Here is a 20065-nt window from a genome sequence, read left to right on the forward strand (position 1 = left end):
ATATTTTGATTTATGTTTATAAAATTAGATAATAATGTTTATTTGTTATATATTAGTTGGTACACAAAATGTGTTAATGAAAAATTTTCTTTAAATGTCTACAAAACAAAATATTCTAGGCATTAAACAGTCTGATATGAAAAGAAAGGTTGAAATATTCTCTTCTTCTATTCTAGCTGGGCTACGCCATATATAGGCAACTTAGCAAGGACTAAGTAAGTTGCCAATTTTCTGTAGCAGTTTTGCCAGAGTTTGAAATATGCTTTATTTAAACAATTGTGTTTTGTTACATATGATCCCATTAATTTTAAATAATGTATGATCAAACCACAATGTTTTCAGTTCAGCAATATCCCATTAATTAATAATATTGACCATAACCACAAGGATTTAGGTTCGGCAATGATAATTTTGTAGTAAGTGGGCTGCAAGGACATTGGGTTTTAATAAAACAACTTTGTATAGACTTCACACATTAAATAAAACACCTCTTGTTTATTAAAAACATTTATTCCTTGATCAACAACGGAGAAAAATGTAAATATAAATAATTATCACAAATATAATAATTTCTAGACCTCACTATAATATTTATATCAAAATAACTTGCACTAAATCAACTTTATACATTATTAAATACATAAAGATTGCAATTATATTTTTTTATAGCTGACTGGTGAGCCCAGACTGTAGATTCTAAAGTAAAACCATTTTAACCTCTTGTAAAACTAGCTTCTTACACTTAAGAAAAGCTGTAAGTCCTTGTTTCTGGGAAAGTCCATAGAATAAAATCCATCTGTAGTAAATTCACAGACTAGAAAGAGTATATCGTAAAACAAAACATTGTGTGCCAGTATGTAACCTAAAATCAACCAAATGCCGATGTCTAAGCTCCAATTAACTAACTAATAAGCTTCCTAGTCCATGGATTTCTATAAATCAACTTATTTTTGGTTGACTAGTTGTTATAGATTAAGACTTTGTCTATGAATTGCAGTCTATTTTCAAGAATCATTAACCTTTATGAAAATCACTTTCTTTTGTGAAAAATAGCAAAAAAATATTCAAGCAATTATTACAACCCAACGTTATTTTTCTATTTACAACTTAAGATATCTCTAAATACCTATATACATTTATAAAAATAATAATTTGGCTTAAAATTTTAATGTCCTTTTTTTTGAAATACTCTGTTCAAAATGATTAGAGAAATAATTCTCTCTCATGTCACCACTTATTTATATACTTACATTGCACAACAAATAACTAACGACTTAAATAGTGAACAAATATTTGTATCTTTAATCATTTAAACAAAAGACTAAAAAATTAAACCTTGTTTAATAATCACACACTCTAGAATTTTATCATTTTCGATTATTCCAAGTAATCAACAACCGATTACAAATATTTATTATCCAAATAAAGGCAGTTTACTAAAAAATATATATTTACTTTACCTAGTTTAATAATAAAGGGATAAACACAAATATTGGTCGATTAAAACTGTTCAAAAGACTTTAGATGAGGCAAAATATTCTATTACAGTAACCGCTGTCGTAAAATATTAAGTATAGACACATGTACTGCAATAATCCACTTCAAGTGAATAATACAGTACATTCAACCAACTTACACCACTAAACGATTAACGGAATTAGCAGAAAATCTTTCGTTGTAGTCAAAGGCACAGTAAACTGCACTGGAGTTCTCCATAATGTTTAACACTTTTTGGTTTTGCTAAATTTTAGGTATAAAATAAATATATGTGCCATTAACCCGTTGTTCATAGTTTTACATATTTTGTTACATTTTTTTTAATAGTAATCTTGCATAATGTTATTTAACGTAAATTTCTTTCACCTACTTGTTTAATAATTTTTTTCTGAAACAAATACTACCGCGCTAAGGATAATTTATATTCAAAGTAGATATAAAAAGTACTAAATTTAAAACACTTTTAATTCAAGTGGTGGTTAAATTGACCATATGTCTGGTTAGAGTGTATAGTTTTTGAGACGTCTGCGATTACGGGTTAAAGTTAGGGTTTTGGTAAATATATTTAACTTTTTATTTTCAAACAAAAATACTTGTACTAAAAAATAAAATTATTGTGGGAAGCATTCTAATTTGTTTATGTATGGTTTCCAACCATTTCTAAACTTTCTATCAAACATAATTAAATTACAATCGGCATTCCTAATGATCATTAGGCTAATTTGCTTAATGTGTTTAGAATCTTTGTAAGCGGTTATATTATATTTTACCTCTCAACCACAACAGTCAGAAAGTATATTGAACAGTATATTGTAATTCAAACGTCTAGTTTCAAGCTATCATCATGCCTAGACATAAGTTGGATATTGATGAATTAATTGCAAATATGCATAAATACTTTACCATGGAAAGAGACAATGGTGGACATTTAAACTCATTATTATGTATAAATCAACACGTTTGTGACTCACTCAGGATAAGTGAAAGTTAACTAAAAACTGTAATGAAGACTGTCAGAGATTCTCAAAAAGATCTTACTGTGACTGAGTATCACGAAGACAAGAAAACAACTCTTAAACATTCTAGGAGTATTGACTTACCTGATGGAGAAAAATTTTAAATTCGCAATACTTTGTACCAAATGTGTGAAAATTAACATGTCAGTTTAGATACTTTACTGGCCAAAATAAGAGAAAGACAAGTTTCTAAAATTAAGAGGACTAGCCTTTGGAAAGTGTTGAGAGATTTAGGATTTAAATTCAAAAAAGAAAATAATAGGTTACTTTTATGCGAAAGGAGTAGTGTGTTTCACAAAAGAATTAAATTTTTGAGAGAATATATTAGACTTAAATCTGAAAATGCAACATTCATATACTTAGATGGGACATGGATATTTGCAAACGGTGGAATTAAAGGAATTTGGCAAGAGGACAGCATAAAATTAATAAAACGCACAGATAGCGAAGGCAAAAGAGACATCATTCTTCATGCAGGAGGGAAAGAAGGCTTTATATAAAACACAGACTTGATTTTTTCTTCAAAATCAAACAAAGCCATTGTTAAATGGCTTGAGGAGAAATTGTTACCTAGTCCTGAGTGAACCATGAGTTATAGTTTTATATAATGCACCTTACCATTCAGAAATTTTGAAAAACAACCAAACCAGTCGTGGAACGTACCGAGAATAAAAAATTGGTAAGTTAAAAATAATATCAATTTTCTGTAATACGCCTTCAAATCAGAGTTTTTTTGGAAATTTCGAAATGTAATGAAAAATCAACAGTTTATATAGTTAACCAAATTGTATCAAGTTATGGGCATCAAGTACTACGCTTACCGTCGTATCACCCGCCAGTTTAATCCCATCGAATACATCTGGGGTATATGTAAAACGTATTATGATAATCACATTGGATGCAGTGGATACAGTGACGATGCAGTTAGGGAAATGTGGCAAGAAGCTCTTAAAACTGCAACTCCAGAAATATGGGCCAAAATTGTAAATAAATTAATGTGAAAAATTAATAGAAGAGTGGTGGATCCGGGAAAATAAAATTAGTGAAATTAATCCAGTGATTATAGATTTACATTATGATAGCGGTAGTGAATTTGTTGACGATGATGATTTATAAATTTAAATAATCAGTAAGTACACTATTATAATGTTATTTACAAAATAATTTTTACAGCAGGTTAACCATTATATTTATACATTTATTATTAGAAAAATAAACAATAATTTTTAAAATTCCATTTGAATTGTTGCTCCTCATTTTATATAAATTACTAACTGATAATACAGGCAAAAATATTCTAAACAAAGTAAGTAATTAAAAAGATTATACAAAACTCAGTTTACCGTGCCTTTTACTACAACGAAAGGTTTTCTGCGAATTCCATTAATCATTTAGAGGTGTAAGTTGGTTGAATGTACTGTAAGTAAGAATCTACTGTACTAGTAACCACAAAATAATATTTATCATAAAACGATCAAATATAGCTAAGAGGATGATTTGACTCATACTATTAAGGAACTATTTAGGTTTTCAATCATACCAGACCATATCGACTTATTCATGTGAATAATAAGTTCTAATGTATGTGCTTTTTTAGCGTTTTAAAAGTATGTTTGATGCTCTTTCCTGTATTCATATCCTTCATCAGAGTAACTGCTTCTCTGTGCATTTCAGCACTTTCTACCACATTGATATCAAATATGTTAAGTTAAGTATTATCCTGTTTACCTGATATCACTCCTTTATTATCTATTATCTTCATATCATCATTATACATCTCCGTAAATAATATTTTAACTTGCAAAATAATGATTTATAGTGTTAACCATTTAATCTAATATCACTGTGATGGATTTGGTGTTTTGACAATAGCTAAAATAAACCTAACCTAACTTTCAAAGTGAATGTTTTAACCATCGACATATAAATTTAATATAAACAGACTGACTGCTGCAATACAATCACGTTCTCCCAAATAGAGAAAACTAATGTAAAGCAGTTCCTGCATCTCTTTATAATTTGCCAGGTTTATCGGTGACCTCAATGACCAATGAGAAGGTAACGTGGTCTGCCCATTAGAAAGAGATGCATCAACTGCTTTGTGTGAGTTTTCTCTGTCATATTGGGGGAACGTGACTGTATTGCAGCAGGGAGTCTATTTGTATTATATGTACATGGTTTTAACCAATACCAATTGCAAATAAGAACCTATATAGGTTCCAATACTATACAAATTATGTTAAAATAAAAGTTTCAATGACTTTATTAGTAAAATTCTCACAAAAGAACTTTCATATGCCATATATGAAGACAGTAATATTTGATATATTGCATCAGACAAATCTATTGTAATATTAACTGCCTGTAGTTGGACTTGATAACTTCTCAATTTGTTAAACTTATCTAATAACTACCTTGTTTTATAATCAGTACAGTAACAGAAGCTGAAATTGTCTAATTGGTATATAGATCTTAATGAAGGGTTCCTATACTGTTTTTGGCATTCTCTAATAGAATAAGTCTATTTTGATGTGACTGAGATTAATTATAAAAACGAACAATATTTATTACTATTTAGTATGTCAGTGAACAAATATATAGTGACCATTTGCTATGTTGCATAATAAAACCACACAGTAGATCATAAAATAGTGCAAAAAACACTATAGTCTCCCATACACCCTAATTAAAACCATACCACATCCCATTTGATGTATGTACCAATCAGACTCAAAACAGCTGCATAAAATATGAGGTGGAACCATCCCTCCAAGATGGATCATCTACAATCTTTGCTCTACAAAGGGGACAAGTTTGTTCCCTATCAAACCAAGTGGTGACGCAGCTTTCACAGAAGATATGTCTGCACTGAAGTAGAACTGGGGAATCATATTGGTCATGGCAGATGGGGCTTTGGATTTGATCTTTGCTGGGAGATGAACCTATACTCTAAAAAATCAAAATGTCAATTTAAAAACCTGTTTTATATGACAGAAAATTGTTTAAAATTTGATACAGTTAAAAAAGTTTAAAATTGTTATAAAACAATTTTTATTTAGTTTAGAACTTTCTAACTAGTCTAAAATCTTGAAATTAATTCTAAAAAATCTGAAATCTAAAAATTAAAATTCAGAATACAACTCTCAAATTTTATTTGTATATTTTGTTTGACAATATGAGGGATTTTGTTTGTACAATCGAATCAATTTGGTTTAAAGTATTCTGAAATCTTTGGTTGTTTTACTCCAAAAGCACTGCTCTCAATTCTCAATCTTTAAATTGTGATTGAATCATGAGCTGTGAATAAAAATAAAAATTGTTTACATAAACAAATGTTGTGGTAGCATAACTGTACATTTCAATCAATTTCAACACAAACAAAATAAATTGGCAACTCAATGTTTGCTTTTGTAGTTAATACAACTTATGTACAGATCCTGATGGTTAACAGAGGTTACAGTTAATGGAGAGATGGATAATCGAGGTTCCACTGTAATATAAAAACACTTTTTACTTACAACATTCTGTAGGAGCTTCAGACAAGCCAATTTGAGTAACTTAACCCTGGACATCAAGTCTGAACCCTTAGAAATCATATAAAATGCAGACAAGAACACAGCTACTATCTTCTCAGGTCCCTGGTAGGATTCAAGCAAGTAATACAGCCAAGGCTGAATGTAGCAATGCTTCGGTACATTTGGGATATTGCTTCAATGAATAAATATATTTTTCCCTGAAAAATATCATTTAATAATTCATAAACAAATCATAATTCTTAATGATATTTATTATCTTTAAAGAGAAACATTTTAACAAGCATAAAACAAAAACTTACCCTTTTTTTAAAATCCAGAATAACTCCAGGCAACATAGTTAACAATATTTTAACAGATACAGTCATCAGTTTCAAAGTAAAATCTGTTATTGTTACTATCCACAACAAGTTCCACACAGTCAGAGTATGAGTAAATGATCTAATCAATACCAAAATTCAACACTACATTGAAATCGTGTAAATCATCAGCAAATACATAATGAATAAATATTAGACAAACTGCAATGTACAGCAGTGACATAGCTAGTACACCAATACTTCTTCTTTGTCTTAAAACTGTTTCTTTTTTAACTGCAGAGTTAGTATGAGCAAAAGTTATAAACAAAATTACTAGAATAAAAATTCCTTCATGGTAGTCATAAAGGCTCTTCGCCAGTAATATCAAAATAAAAGGAACATATTTTAATAACACTTTAATAAACTGCTGAGCTTCTACGACATTCTGAGCTCTTTCTGTGTCCTCTGTGTTGTTGTTATCAGTATTGTTAACAGTGTTATTAAAGTTTTCATTGTCTTGTTGAGGGGGAGCTTCAGGATCCCTGCTGGGTTCAATTTCTAGATTTATATAGTAACTGTCATTGTTAACTTCCACTGGTGGTCGAGAAACATTCACTTCAGACTGCGGCCTGTTTAGAAAATTAGTAACTCCGGCGTTTACTGACCTTGCAGTTTCCACAAGAGGTTCTATTTCCCTAATGACATTCGTTAAAACTATCTCTCAGCTGTCTTGCACCTTCTACAGTTCGTCTCTGGAATGAAGCGGGTGCTGAGATTGACGGTAACACATTGTTACTATTTGTTTGAAAGAATGTTCTAGGCTGAGGATGGGTTAAATCCGCCGACTGGCTTCGATGGAAAGAAAAATTCGAATTTGGATTGTTTGACATATTTGTTCATTAGTAAACGCGGAGTCTAAAGTTCGTATACACAATACTAAACAATGTTATATCACGCTAACGTTTGTTCACAACTGTTTTATAACAATTTTTGATAATGATCTCGTCGTCATTACTCATTATTTATTTTCAACATCTGTCAGTGCAGTGCAGTTGTCAAATTTGTCATTGAACGTCAAACGATAATATACATTTAACATACACATCTTTTTTTAATATTAAAATTATTTTAAGTTTTCTTATTATTTCTACGTATTATTTAATATAAAATGGTTTAAAATAGTGCAGTATAAAATATAATATACTATATACTATTATTTTTGTAGTTGTAAGTTGTAATACATTTTGATATTAGTAATTTTATGATGAGGTCCATACTGTTCTGTAAGCGAAAAGAATATTGATTATTGGTGTTGACATTAATGTTGCCTTGGTTATGTGTCAAATGTTTGTTGACAAAATTTGTTTGGCAGTTTAAATATTATGGTTTGTCTTTAATGCTTATTTATTTCCAAGTTTGGTCAATACTTTTTGTAACGAAAGTAATTTTGAAATGTTTTAATTGCAGGAAATGATTTTCAATAGGTGGTTCCGCCTAGTTCATACAGAAATCAACAGTTATGACTGATACAGATGATACAGATGAGCTGTTACTGATTCCTCCTGACTTTTTTGCAACAGAATCAGGTTTTGGACATTCCGAAACGGCCCAACCGTATTACAACATTGTAGATAATCTAATAAAGCAAGTTGGTAGTCTTCAGAACAGAATAAAATCAATTGAATCCTGTGAAAGTTTTTATAGCAACTCTTTAGAATCACTTAGAATGGATAGGCCAAGAGAAAGTTTTAAGAAATGCAATAGTAGCGATGATTTGTGTACCTCTTTTAGTGCTCAAAACAGTCCACAAAAGCCTATGGAATTTAAATTGAATTCTTTACCAAATAGTCCTAATGTTAAAAAATATGTCAACCTTAGAAACCCAAGAGTAGGATTACAGTCAAAGTTATCACCTTCAGCTGCATATTCAAACAAATACACAAGGTCAGGAAAAGATGGCCAACTTCTCAATGAAGTAGACACATTCTAAAGTAAAAACTATTCAAAGGATAAGTGCTGTGAGGAATTTAGAAAATGACTTTGAAAATTGTGGTTCTAAACATAATGAACCTGAAGTTGTAACGCATTTTGAAAGGAGAAATGAGCCTATTAGGCAAAAAACTTGGCAAATGGGAGATGGTAAATATAATGTACATAATTTGGAAACTAGAGTTCAAGAAGCATTAATTGGGCAAAACGAAAGAAGAGAAGAATCAGATGTTCAAACTTCTGCAGACAACTCAAAAGAAAATTCCAATTTTGTTCAAGAATTGCTGCAATTCAATGATCAACCTTGTAGCGATAGTAGTTCAGATTCAACTCAAACTACAGCTTACAACAGAACAAAAAACACTAAAACCAACTTGCTAACGGATCCAATACATTCCAATGCCCTTAAGGTTCTTCATTTGCATAAAAAACTGCATGAAGATCCCAGCAAGAAGGCCAGAAGTAAAGAAAATGCAGGTGAGCATAAACAAAAAAGTAAGCACACAATTGTAGGTGATAATTTAGGTGCACAGTTGAGTTTGTTAAATTTGGCTGATATTTGGAATTCAGAAAACCACACTCTAACCAGAAGTCAACTGACACAAAAGCTACAAGAGGAAAAATATAGAAGACAGGTAAGACAAACAATCTCTTCATTCTTAGCATCCATCAGTTTATTTTGTGATGTGATTTTCTTGATCTTATGTGGTGATTACTACTTCTAGCATTGTGAAGACTTAATTCAAGAGCTTCAGGTGAAGAATTTAGAACTACAACAAAAGATGTCAGTGGCTGTAAAAGTTGATGATGCAAAAAACTCAACTATACAGAAATATCAAGACGCTTTGGATAAACTAGTCAGTAAGTTAGAAAAATGTAACAAAGATAGAGTAGAACTGGAATTTGAAATAAATAAATTGAAGAATGAGCATATTGATGAAAAAGAAGATGCAGATCAGGTAATATTATTGTTTTTTTTTTATCATTATTACATATAGATGTTGCCTCTGACATTAATTTGCTTTTTCTCAATTAATTCTCCTTAATAATACTTCATAGCATACTTAACCAAAGAAATGTTTTTTCAGAGAGTTGCCCATTATGAGAATGAAGTACAAAAAGCTCTAAATGTAGCTCATACTAGTCAAGAAAAGACAGTCATGCTAGAAAAGAAATGTGCAGAACTGAGTAATGAGCAGCAAAGCTTGGTTCAGAAATTAGAAAATGTGCAAAAAGATTGTGCTAAAGAGTGTGAAAAGTATAGGCAAATGTCAGAAATTTTAGCTCAGAAGGAACTGGAATTAAATGAAGTAAGTATAGTATAACATTTTATATTTAAACTGAGAAGCATAGACATATAATACAAGATATGCTGATTGTTGCAATACCAGCCTGTTCCTCCAGTGCAACAGAGAAAACTGATGCAAAGCAGTCCCTTCATCACTTTCCAATGAGCCGGGAACACTATTGTATTACAGCAATCAGTCTATTTGTATTATATGTCTATGCCGAGAAGGGTTCCTTACATAACCTAGCATAACCTCCTAGTGTTTAGGCTAAAGTATTGTCCTAGTCATGCAAAATTCAAGATACATAGTTCTCATAATCATTTACCTTTCAGAATAAAACACTGCTCTCAGCTGCCAGAAATGAAATCACTCAAAATAGACAGGCAGTGGATATGTTTCAGACTGAATTTAATAAAATGAAGAACGAATATAATCAGATAGAAAACAATCTAAAAGAAGAACGATCACAAAAGACACAGCTCAACAAGAGAATACTGGAATTAACAGAAGAGATAGAATCTTACAAAAAACAAGTGGTATGTATTAAGTTATTAAATATTATCTTGAGCTTTTTGGGAATTTTCCCAGTTATGTACAATAGTATCCACTAAATGAAAATTCAATACATCTAGTTATTTTTTTTTTGTTATTTCTGTTTTTTTTTTGTAGTGGTTTTAGTGATTGTTTATTCTTTTAGAATTCACTGCAAGAAGAACTATCTAAGGTGAAAAAGCAGTCAGAATTGAACAAAGTAGATCTAAGGAACTTTTATCAAGGTCAAGTAGAGCTTTTAGTGCAGAACAAGCTCAAGGAGTTCCAGTGCCAATTGGATGAACAAGAAAATAAGTTTAAGGAGGAAGTCACTAAAAGAGAAAAGGCGATTTCGAAGTCTGCTGCTCAATTCCTTCAACAAATATTAGAAAAGTAAGGAAAAACTGTTACTGATCTTTGCAAATTGCTGCAACTGTTTTCTCCTGTCGGTATGTCTGTGGACATTATAATGTTACTACTTTAAGACAACTATTTTTCTCTCCCTTTATTTTTTTTCTGTTTCGTTTTGCTTGTTTTTTGTTCTTGAGTGATTTCTTTACTTTTTACCTGGTTTTAAGACAGGAAAACCTGTTTTTTTTTTTGTATAATTCTTTTAATACAAAATAAACAATTTCCAGGCATTCAGTGGAGGTCCAGTTGCTGGGTAAGAAGCACCAAGAAGAAACTGAAATATACCAAATTCAGATCAAACAGCACAAACAGCAGGTTGAGAGTTTGCAATACAAACTAGAGCAGTTCCAGAAACGGAGTTTGGCCATTGCCAAGCAAGTGCCTAAAGTGATGGAGTCGCAGTTAAATGAGGCTTTGAAAATTATCACGCACGGCAGAAGCCCGATCCTTAATGACGATTTTGCATTTAATACGATGGGTAAGCAGTGACTAGTTCGATATAAATAATGATTTATGGGAATTTATTGTTTCTAATCTAACATAACCTAACCTAACCTACATAAGTATTTTTAAAAAAGTTTTCAATGCTTATTCCATACTTTAACGCTTTTTCTGACTCCTTTGGAGCTTAGAAGTCACATTTCTCATGTTCTTTGAAATAATTTGACGATATTCCAACGCATTCGACATTTTTATTATGTACAACGGCCTGCAAATTATCTTGACATTTTTTGACACTAGTTTAATGCTTATTGGTTACTTTTAATATTTTTTGAAGCTTTTTCGTCGCTTTTCAAGTACTTTTGTTGTTTTTTTTGTTGACATTTTTGACTACTTTTCGACGTCAGTCAAACGCGTTCGACACTTATTCGGCATTTTGAACACGTTTGTGGTATTACACTGACTCTTAAATTATTTTGACGCGTTTTTGACATTTTTAACTTTTATTTCGACACTTTTCCAACGATTTTTACACTATCTTAACGCATATTGGATACTTTTAACTCTATTTCCATACTTTTCCAAGGATTTTAACGCTTATTAGATACTTTTTCTAAACTTTTGACTACTCTTACTTCGACTATTTTTAATACGTTTCATGACCTTGGGATGTCTCTTATATCTAACTTAAAACAACCTATCTCAACCTAACATAACACCTAACCTGGCCTAACTTACGGACCGTGTCGGTCATTAAATGTAACAGTAATAAGAGATACGGCATATTACAGATGAGCTGAACACCTGGAAAACTAAATCCTACAAAAACCTCGAAGAAGTACTGTCTCAATATGAAGAAGAGGATTCCGCCCCACAAAAGAAGTCCAAAAACGAGGACGCCGGTTGTGCGAGCGACGGAGGAAACGGAAACCACCATTCGGAACAACAATTTGAGACTCCCGTCTCTAGTAGAAACCCCGCGAGTCGAGCTTTATCCAACAACGACATTCAACAATTTTTAAGTCTTGTAAGTAACATTTTTTTATTTATACGGTTAATTCAGTCACTGTCTGTTTCGGTTACATAATTTATAATGTGAATAACTGTGAAATTTGGCAACTTTGTCATGAAGAACCAGTGAGACTTTTTAAAATTATGATCATCAACAAAATTTGCAGCTAAAACTTGAAATAAAAGAACAACAATATGAATTGTTGATAAAAATTATAAAAACAAATTAAAAACAACGAGAAAAACGATACAGAAAGAGATAACGTGGCAACGGTGTAAAACGTTAACTCAGCAGTAATTATTCTTCTTATGCCTTCTTTTTGTCTTTTATCTACCATTTTCCGCTTTAATCTTTCTTGAGTTTGCATTTTCCTTGTTTATTTTCAGCCAATAACAAACTCATTTTTAGATTTTCTTTTTTCTACATCTCTACAATAGTTCACCATTATTTAGTTGCCAGAAGTATTCTGATAATTTAGAAAAAACACCGTCTACGAGCGGGTTAGGCCAGTATTCGTCGCCAGTGACAATGCAGCATTTAGTAGGTCGGTGAAGTTATACTGAAAAAACAGAAATAATGAAATTTACTGCATTCAACTTAAATTTAACTTCATGCGACCTTTTTTGTTAAGAAACAATTGGTTCAGAATACGAATTTTAGCGTTAAGAGCGTAGACGCAAAATTTCGCGCAAATGTGTTTTAAATGCATTAATTTTTTTCGAATCTTGAGAAAACGAATAAGTATTTTTGAAAAATTTAAACGCAGAATAAAAGATTATATTATTACCGAGGGCCGAAAGTCCCTGAAAACTTCTATAATGTTTATTTTAGTAAGTTAAGGGAAGAGAAAGAAGAGAAAATTAAGAGTGATTTTTAATTTCGAATATCTCATTCAAAAGAAACTTTTTGTTTATTCTAAGGGACTTTCAGACCACGGTAATAATGTAATCTTTCATTCTGCGTTTAAATTTTTCAAAAATATTTATTAGATTTCTCAGGATTCGAAAAAAATAAATGCATTTAAAAAGCATTGGCCAGAAATTTTGCGCCTACACTCTTAAAAGTATAAAACTAGCTTTCTCAAAATTAATTCAAACTGCATTAACACTTTGTTATTGGTTCTGCTTTCATATCGGAAGCAGCTGCCGATATAACTATTACAACGCTGATAACTAAAGTACATTCAACCACCTTACACCTCTAAACGATTAATGGAATTCGCAGAAAACCTTTCGTTGTAGTAAAAGGTACGGTAAACTGCACTGGAGTTCTCCATAATCTTTTTAATTACTTTGATTAAAATATTTTTGCCAGTATTATCAGTTAGAGTTGTTAATTTGTATAAAATGAGGAGCAAAAATTCAAGTATACGAATGTTACATTTTCAGATTTAAGTTTAGTATATTCTCTCAAAAATATAATTCTTTTGTGAACCACACTACTCCTTTCGCATAAAAGTAAACTATTATTTTCTTTTTTTACCTTAAATCCTAAATCTCTCAACACTTTCCAAAGGCTAGTCCTCTTAATTTCAGAAACTTGTCTTTCTCTTCTAAGTCAATGCTCCTAGAATGTTTACGAGTTGTTTTCTTGTCTTCGGGATACTCACTCATAGTATGATCTTGAGAATCTCTGACAGTCTTCATTACAGTTTTTAGCTTATTTTCACTTATCCCGAGTGCGTCACAAACGCGTTGATTTATACATAATAATGACTTTAAAGGTCCACCATTGACTTTTTCCATGGTAACGTATTTATGCTTATTTGCAATTAATTCATCAATATCCAACTTGTCTAGGCATGATGGTCACTTAAAACTACACGTTTGAATAATTACAATATACTAAGTTTAGATCAATATGACAGAAACTTTCTAACTGTTGTGCTTGAGATGTAAAATATAATATAACCGCATACAAAGATCATAAACACCTTAAGCAAATTAGCCGAATGATCATTAGGAATGCCGATGGTAATTTAATTATGTTTGATAAAAAGTTTAGAAATGGTTGGAAACCGTACATAAACAAATTAAAATGTTTCCCACAATTATTTTATTTTTAGTACAAGTATTTTCATTTGAAAATAAAAAGTTAAATATATTTACCAAAACCCTAACTTTAACCCGTAATCGCAGACGTCTCAAAAACGTACACTCTAACAGACATATAATCAATCTAACCACCACTATTTAAATTGACAAAATGTTCTAGTTTACTCCGAAGTATTTTTTAACAAAAATTAAAAGTGATATTTTAGTACTTTGTATATCTATTTTGAATATAAATTATCCTTAGCACGGTAGTATTTGTTTTAGAAAAAAATTATTAAAGAAGTAGGTGAAAGAAATTTACGTTAAATAATATATTTATTAAAAAAAAATGTGACAAAATATACAAAACTATGAACAATGGGTTAATGACACATATATTTATTTTATACCTAAAATTTAGCAAAGTATAATCTTATGAAGAATACCAGTGCAGTTTACCATGCCTTTTACTACAACGAAAGGTTTTCTGCAAATTCCACTAATCGTTTAGAGGTGTAAGTTGGTTAAATGTACTGTACTACCGGTTGTTTATTATTCTCTATGAGTAGTATTAGCGATATATATTTGAAAGGAAGGAAGTGTAAAAATAGAAAAAAAATATTGCAATTACTGGATCATATTCCCAACTGATACTAATAATAATATTTTGCCAAGAAATATCAAAATAAGCAACACAAACTTAAATTCTAAATAAAAAAAGCTTGTGTGGAGATCAGTATTAAAAGTTTAACCATTAAGAAAAAGAAAAGGGGTTACATGTACTGTGTCCTAACCATGGATAAGATATGCAACCGTTATCGTATAATAAGTTTCATCATCATTTAAATTCTAATATAAAAATTTAATTTATTTTTATCGTGATGTTGCTTTGTTATTGTTCATTACTTTCAGGTTAGATATTATAAAAAAATATTTGCCAATGATTTTGATACGTTTTCTTCTTTAGGGCCTCAGTTACATTTTCTTGCTCGTATGTCAATTCCCAAGAGTCTTCAAGAAGATACTTTTAGCTTGTGATCGCATTTATTGTATACACTAAAAGAAAAAAATAAACGTGCTGCTTTGATCCTTGCAAATTTTTATAGTTTTTTATTGAAATACAAGAAAAATAGATTTATTAGGTTATGTAGATTACATAACAGAACTGCTTTGTGACCTGAAACCACTGAAAAATGGATTTTAAATTTTCTATAATACTGTACTAAATTTAATTACGAACATTATAAAACATTATTCATTTTTTTTTAAATACAATTTCAGTTTAAAATGTTGGTAATTATTAAGACTATTTTTTTTTAATGCTGTTATTTCCTTAGACAAGGAAAGAGAGGGGACACGTAGACGTATGGAATTGACTGGAACTAGAAAGGTTGCCAGGTCATATTTTATTTCTTCAGTAGATTGAGAATAAGAGATGTATATAAATAAATAGATTTTTTTTAATTTATAATTGATCACTGACATGATGATCACTTTTTGAACATGATTTTATCATTACATTTTTTTTAGTAGATCGATATAGTGTTTCAGTAAATCAGTAAATTGAAGTTGAAGTCAGTAGATCTACTGAAAAATCAGCAGACCTGGTAACCCTGCGGGAGGTAGTAATGGGCAACGTACAGTCACAAAACATGGCGGTCACATTGAAACTGGCTTCACTGTTCGAAAGTTTATTAAATGAACGTTACCTGTCCTCCCTCTCACCTTGTCTAAGGGTATTCCGAATATGGATGTTGATAATCGTAGATAAAGACAGTCAAGACTACTTAATGCACCGAATGCGATCTGTCCGAAATATCTGCAAACGTTGCTCAATATTCATTTGGTTTCTTTATTTACTTCTTCAAAAGTAGGTAATTTCAACACACTTTGATCTTTGATCACTATAAGTTTTTAAATGACAGCTATGTTAACAAAATGATGGCGTCAGAGGATGCTTTTGGCGTTTTTTCGGCGCATTCCTCACTTTTCTCGCTCTTTAGATATTAATGACACTTTTTCTTGATGCTCTTCAAACGCTCTTAATGCTATTTCGATACTTAAACGGATCTGATATTTTTTAGACGTTTTTAAATATCTTTTAACGATTTTCTTTGGCATTTTTTAAACTTTTTGGACACTTTTAACCCAGTTTCAAGCTTATTTGTCATTTTTAACACGTTTGATGCCTTTACGTTGCTGTTTAAACTATGTCAACGTTATAACGCTTTTCTAAGGATTTTTTTTATTGTTCAATAAAAAACGCATTTGACGCAATTCGACACTTTTGACTAGGTACTATTTAAACACACGATTTTTCGACTTTTTTGTCTCTTTCACACTTTTCTAACGATTTTGAGTATTTTTCGAACATTATCGATGCTTTTCAAACGCTTTTGATTATTACATGGCACCTTCAAAAAATGTTACGTGTTTTCAACACTTTTGTTCGATAAAGCTTCTATTGCTTGTTTGACAATTTAACGCATTTGACACTCTTTCAACGCTTTTTCAACTCCCTTGACACATTGTTGTCGTTTTTCAAGGGTATTTTAGCGTGATTTGACATTTTTTAACACCTTTGATACTTTTTTGTGGCTCTTTAAACTATTTTAATTTTTCTTTACACTATTAACGCTTTTTTAAGGATTTTTACGTTTTTTTGAGCTTCTAAAACACCTCTGATATCTTTCAAACTTGGTTGACGACTTCTCACTTTTCAACTTCTTTGATGCTAGGAAAACACTTTTCTCGGTGTTTTTAGAACGAATTAGATGCTATTCCAAATTGTTGACTAAATTTTGACTACTATTCAAACGCTTGTGATGTTTATTCGACGAGTTCTTAATTATTGCGACGGTTTTTACAATCGTAACATTTTTACGACGCTATTCAGTTCGACGCTTATTCGACATTTGTCCTTCTGAATTTTTTTGAGCACTTATTCGTCACATGACGCTTTTTTCGACGATTTTCCAACGATTTTTACTTTTTCAGACTTTCGACCCATTTCAAACTAATTTGAGGCTTGATCGACACTTTTAACGCAATTAAAACTTTTTTTTTATTCCTTTAAAACTCTATTCGACTTATTTTTGGCACTTTTTTCGACACTTTTACTCTGCGTTCATAAACTAAGCCATGTATGATGTAATTATTTAAAAATTGATCTGAAATCGATTAGAAATTGATTTGAAAAATAATTTTCTCCTTCAGTTATTGAATAAAGCATCTGGTAATCCAAATCAACAAGAAACAGCCAGGGAACCTGAATTTTTAAGTTTGGATTTGAACGAGAAGTTTTCATACTTTCAAGTAAGTATAAAAAAAATCAAACATTTACAATATCTTTACATTAGACATTTTTTATACATTCATTCCTATATTTAAATACGTTGGGGAGTCACTTTTGGTGGGGGTTTTAAATAATTACACATTAATATTGATTCGAGAATAGATATTTGTCTTGAAAACTAGTTTTCTGAGAATTAGAATAAAGATAAATTCAAAAACAGGAAGGAATAAATGGATTGGTGGATTTCTAAATACTAAATTGGAAGAGGATCCTAAATTGAGCCATTAAATACTTAAATTACCTAAAGCGAATCTACTGTCTCGCTCCTTAACCTTCGGGTACAATTAAAGTTCAGTTTTCGGGCGCATCAAAAGACCTACCTTCATCAGAGCTTCCATTTACTTGTCAAGGACGAGGTTGTAGGTCTACACCAAGATCCAAGCCGTCACCGCACTCACAGGAATCTAATCCCTTAAAAATACTCGTGGCTCGCAGAAAACTACAAGCTTCTTCACCAGACTAACTTTCGACTGGTTAAGTGCCAGATACAAGAATTTGCGATCTCTCATAAACCTCAAAAAATATATAGACTTACAGAACTTTATTGCTTTTCAAAGTATGTCCCACCAAGATCGATACACTTTTGAATACGTTCAAACCAATTGGTGTAACAGTTGACACCTGCAAATCGCTGTTTTAAAGGCATCGATGGTTTCTTCTGGCGACTGGAATCGCTGCCCACACATTGAATTCTTGATATTTGGAAACGTGAATAAGCCGTTGAGACTTAGGTTGGAATTTTACGGTGGATGGTTTAACAATTCGATGTTTTGAAGCTCCAAAAACTCTATTGTCTTTTGGTCAGTGCGAGCACTTGCAATGTCCTCATGTAGGATGATTCGCCGTTGTATGTTGTTTTGTCGGAGTTTCGCAATAACTTCTGATAAAAAAACGATTATAAACCAATCAGAATTAACCGTTCTTCGATCTTCTAAAGCGATTGTTGCCACATGACCAGATTTTGACAAAAAAGTTGCGACCATTTTCTTTGACACTCTCGGTTTATATCAACAAAACATTTAGGTTACATTTGTCGGAAGGTTTTATCGGTGGCGGCCTCTAAGCGGCTATATGTAAAAGGAAAAAGACAAACCTCGTATCGGTGCTGTCTAATTTACAGAAAAACTTGGACTGTGGCACTCTTAAAGACGACGCCCAGAGGATCCTAACCTGTTTTATAGCCTCATATAAGAAGTCCTCAACTTCTTTGATAGGAGCTTTCTAACACTACCTCGACGAATACTGAAGGGTTCAGATATCTCCGGTCCATACAACCACTGCTAAAGGAAACTCCAATAATTTCATCTCAACTGAAGTTAGAGCAACCTTGTAGTCCAGAATTAGCTTGTAGCCAACCATAGAAGCTTATAAGATTCTTAATGTTGCCAGACTATATATGTAGATAGTGATAGTCCTGCCAAAAACGACCGTATGCAAATTCTGTCTCACTACCAGTCTATATGTTTAGAACATCTTTGATAAAAGCTCTTTAAGATAACCTTAAGTAAATCGACTGAAACGGAAGTTAGAGCCATTTTGCAGTCCAGAACTAGCTTGGAGCTAACTCTAATCGGGTAATATTGGGTCCGCCAAAGAAGGCTGTATTCAATATTTCATGAGCGCTGAATTAGAACACGAAAAACCTTTTTTTATCTGCGAATATGTTTTATAAATTAGCATTAATGAGCCGAAATATTAAACATCTCATTTTTTAGGATAAGGACGACGGAAAAGATGCCCAAAAAGGATCACATAGAGAACGCAAAGGGCTAAAACCACCTTGGAAATAAAACAAGATTGTTAATTTTTATATATTATTTTTTAGTTTTATATAAATATTATAAAATATAATAAATATTTTCTTATACATAAAATGTGTCATCATATTTTATTAAACCACTTATTAAAAACAACAAAAATAAATGTACATAGAGACCAGACAATAATTATGACGTAAACGATACAAAAGAACGTCTTAACAGTTTTAGCTAGAGAGTTAAGTTTTCAGTTCTTTGTAACTGTTGTTTCTGTCATAATGATTTAATCTCTATTTCTGTGGTAAACGATTTAAGTTTGATACAAAATGACGTATTCTCTGAAGATAAGTCGAAAGGATATCTAAATCATGAATAATCTATAATAGAATAACTTCATAGTAACAGTATAGAAATGAAAGAAAAAACTTAAAACAAGTGATTATATAGATAGAGGAAATTTTTAAGAAGAAAATAAAGCAAAATATTGAATAAATAAATATAAGCATAAATTAGACAAAAATTCAGAAGCATTAAAGAAAATTCAGGCATAGAAAACTAAAATTTTTATAGTAAGTCAACAAAACCACGTGCACACATGATGCAATTATAATAAATGATACAAAAAGACGGGACCGTTTTAAGGAAGAACATACCTATATTCTAATTCTTAATAAGTTTTAACTAAAGACGTAAGTTTTCAGATTTCTTTAACTGTTGTTTGTGTCAAAATCATTTAAATTATTGGCTGATCAGATTGCTTAACAGACTTCTCATGAATGATAAAAATTAATTTTAATTGATTATTAAAATCTTTATTTGAAAAAACACTATTATTTTTATTGTCGGGAAAATGATTGCTTCGTTATAAAATGGCTAATTCTATAAAGGTAAGTCGAACAGAT

General features: G+C 31.1%; 2 protein-coding genes across 2 annotated transcripts; one reads left to right on the forward strand and one right to left on the reverse strand.

The window, feature by feature from the left end:
* Positions 1–491: 491 nt before the first annotated feature.
* On the reverse strand, positions 492–7397 carry LOC140434016 (RING finger and transmembrane domain-containing protein 2-like). Its single transcript, XM_072521988.1, is given in 6 exon segments — positions 492–5462; positions 6032–6189; positions 6192–6246; positions 6349–6501; positions 6503–7051; positions 7053–7397. Coding segments are annotated over 6 exon segments (1317 nt in total). The 5' UTR covers positions 7236–7397; the 3' UTR covers positions 492–5243.
* Positions 7398–7736: 339 nt separating this feature from the next.
* Positions 7737–19977, forward strand: LOC140434018 (uncharacterized). Its single transcript, XM_072521991.1, is given in 10 exon segments — positions 7737–8330; positions 8332–8969; positions 9060–9293; positions 9423–9644; positions 9956–10159; positions 10321–10547; positions 10793–11043; positions 11798–12033; positions 17268–17366; positions 19122–19977. Coding segments are annotated over 10 exon segments (2652 nt in total). The 5' UTR covers positions 7737–7864; the 3' UTR covers positions 19197–19977.
* The last annotated feature ends 88 nt before the right edge of the window (positions 19978–20065 follow it).

This window comes from Diabrotica undecimpunctata, chromosome 2 (genome assembly GCF_040954645.1).
Source record: "Diabrotica undecimpunctata isolate CICGRU chromosome 2, icDiaUnde3, whole genome shotgun sequence".
Lineage (NCBI taxonomy): Eukaryota > Metazoa > Arthropoda > Insecta > Coleoptera > Chrysomelidae > Diabrotica > Diabrotica undecimpunctata.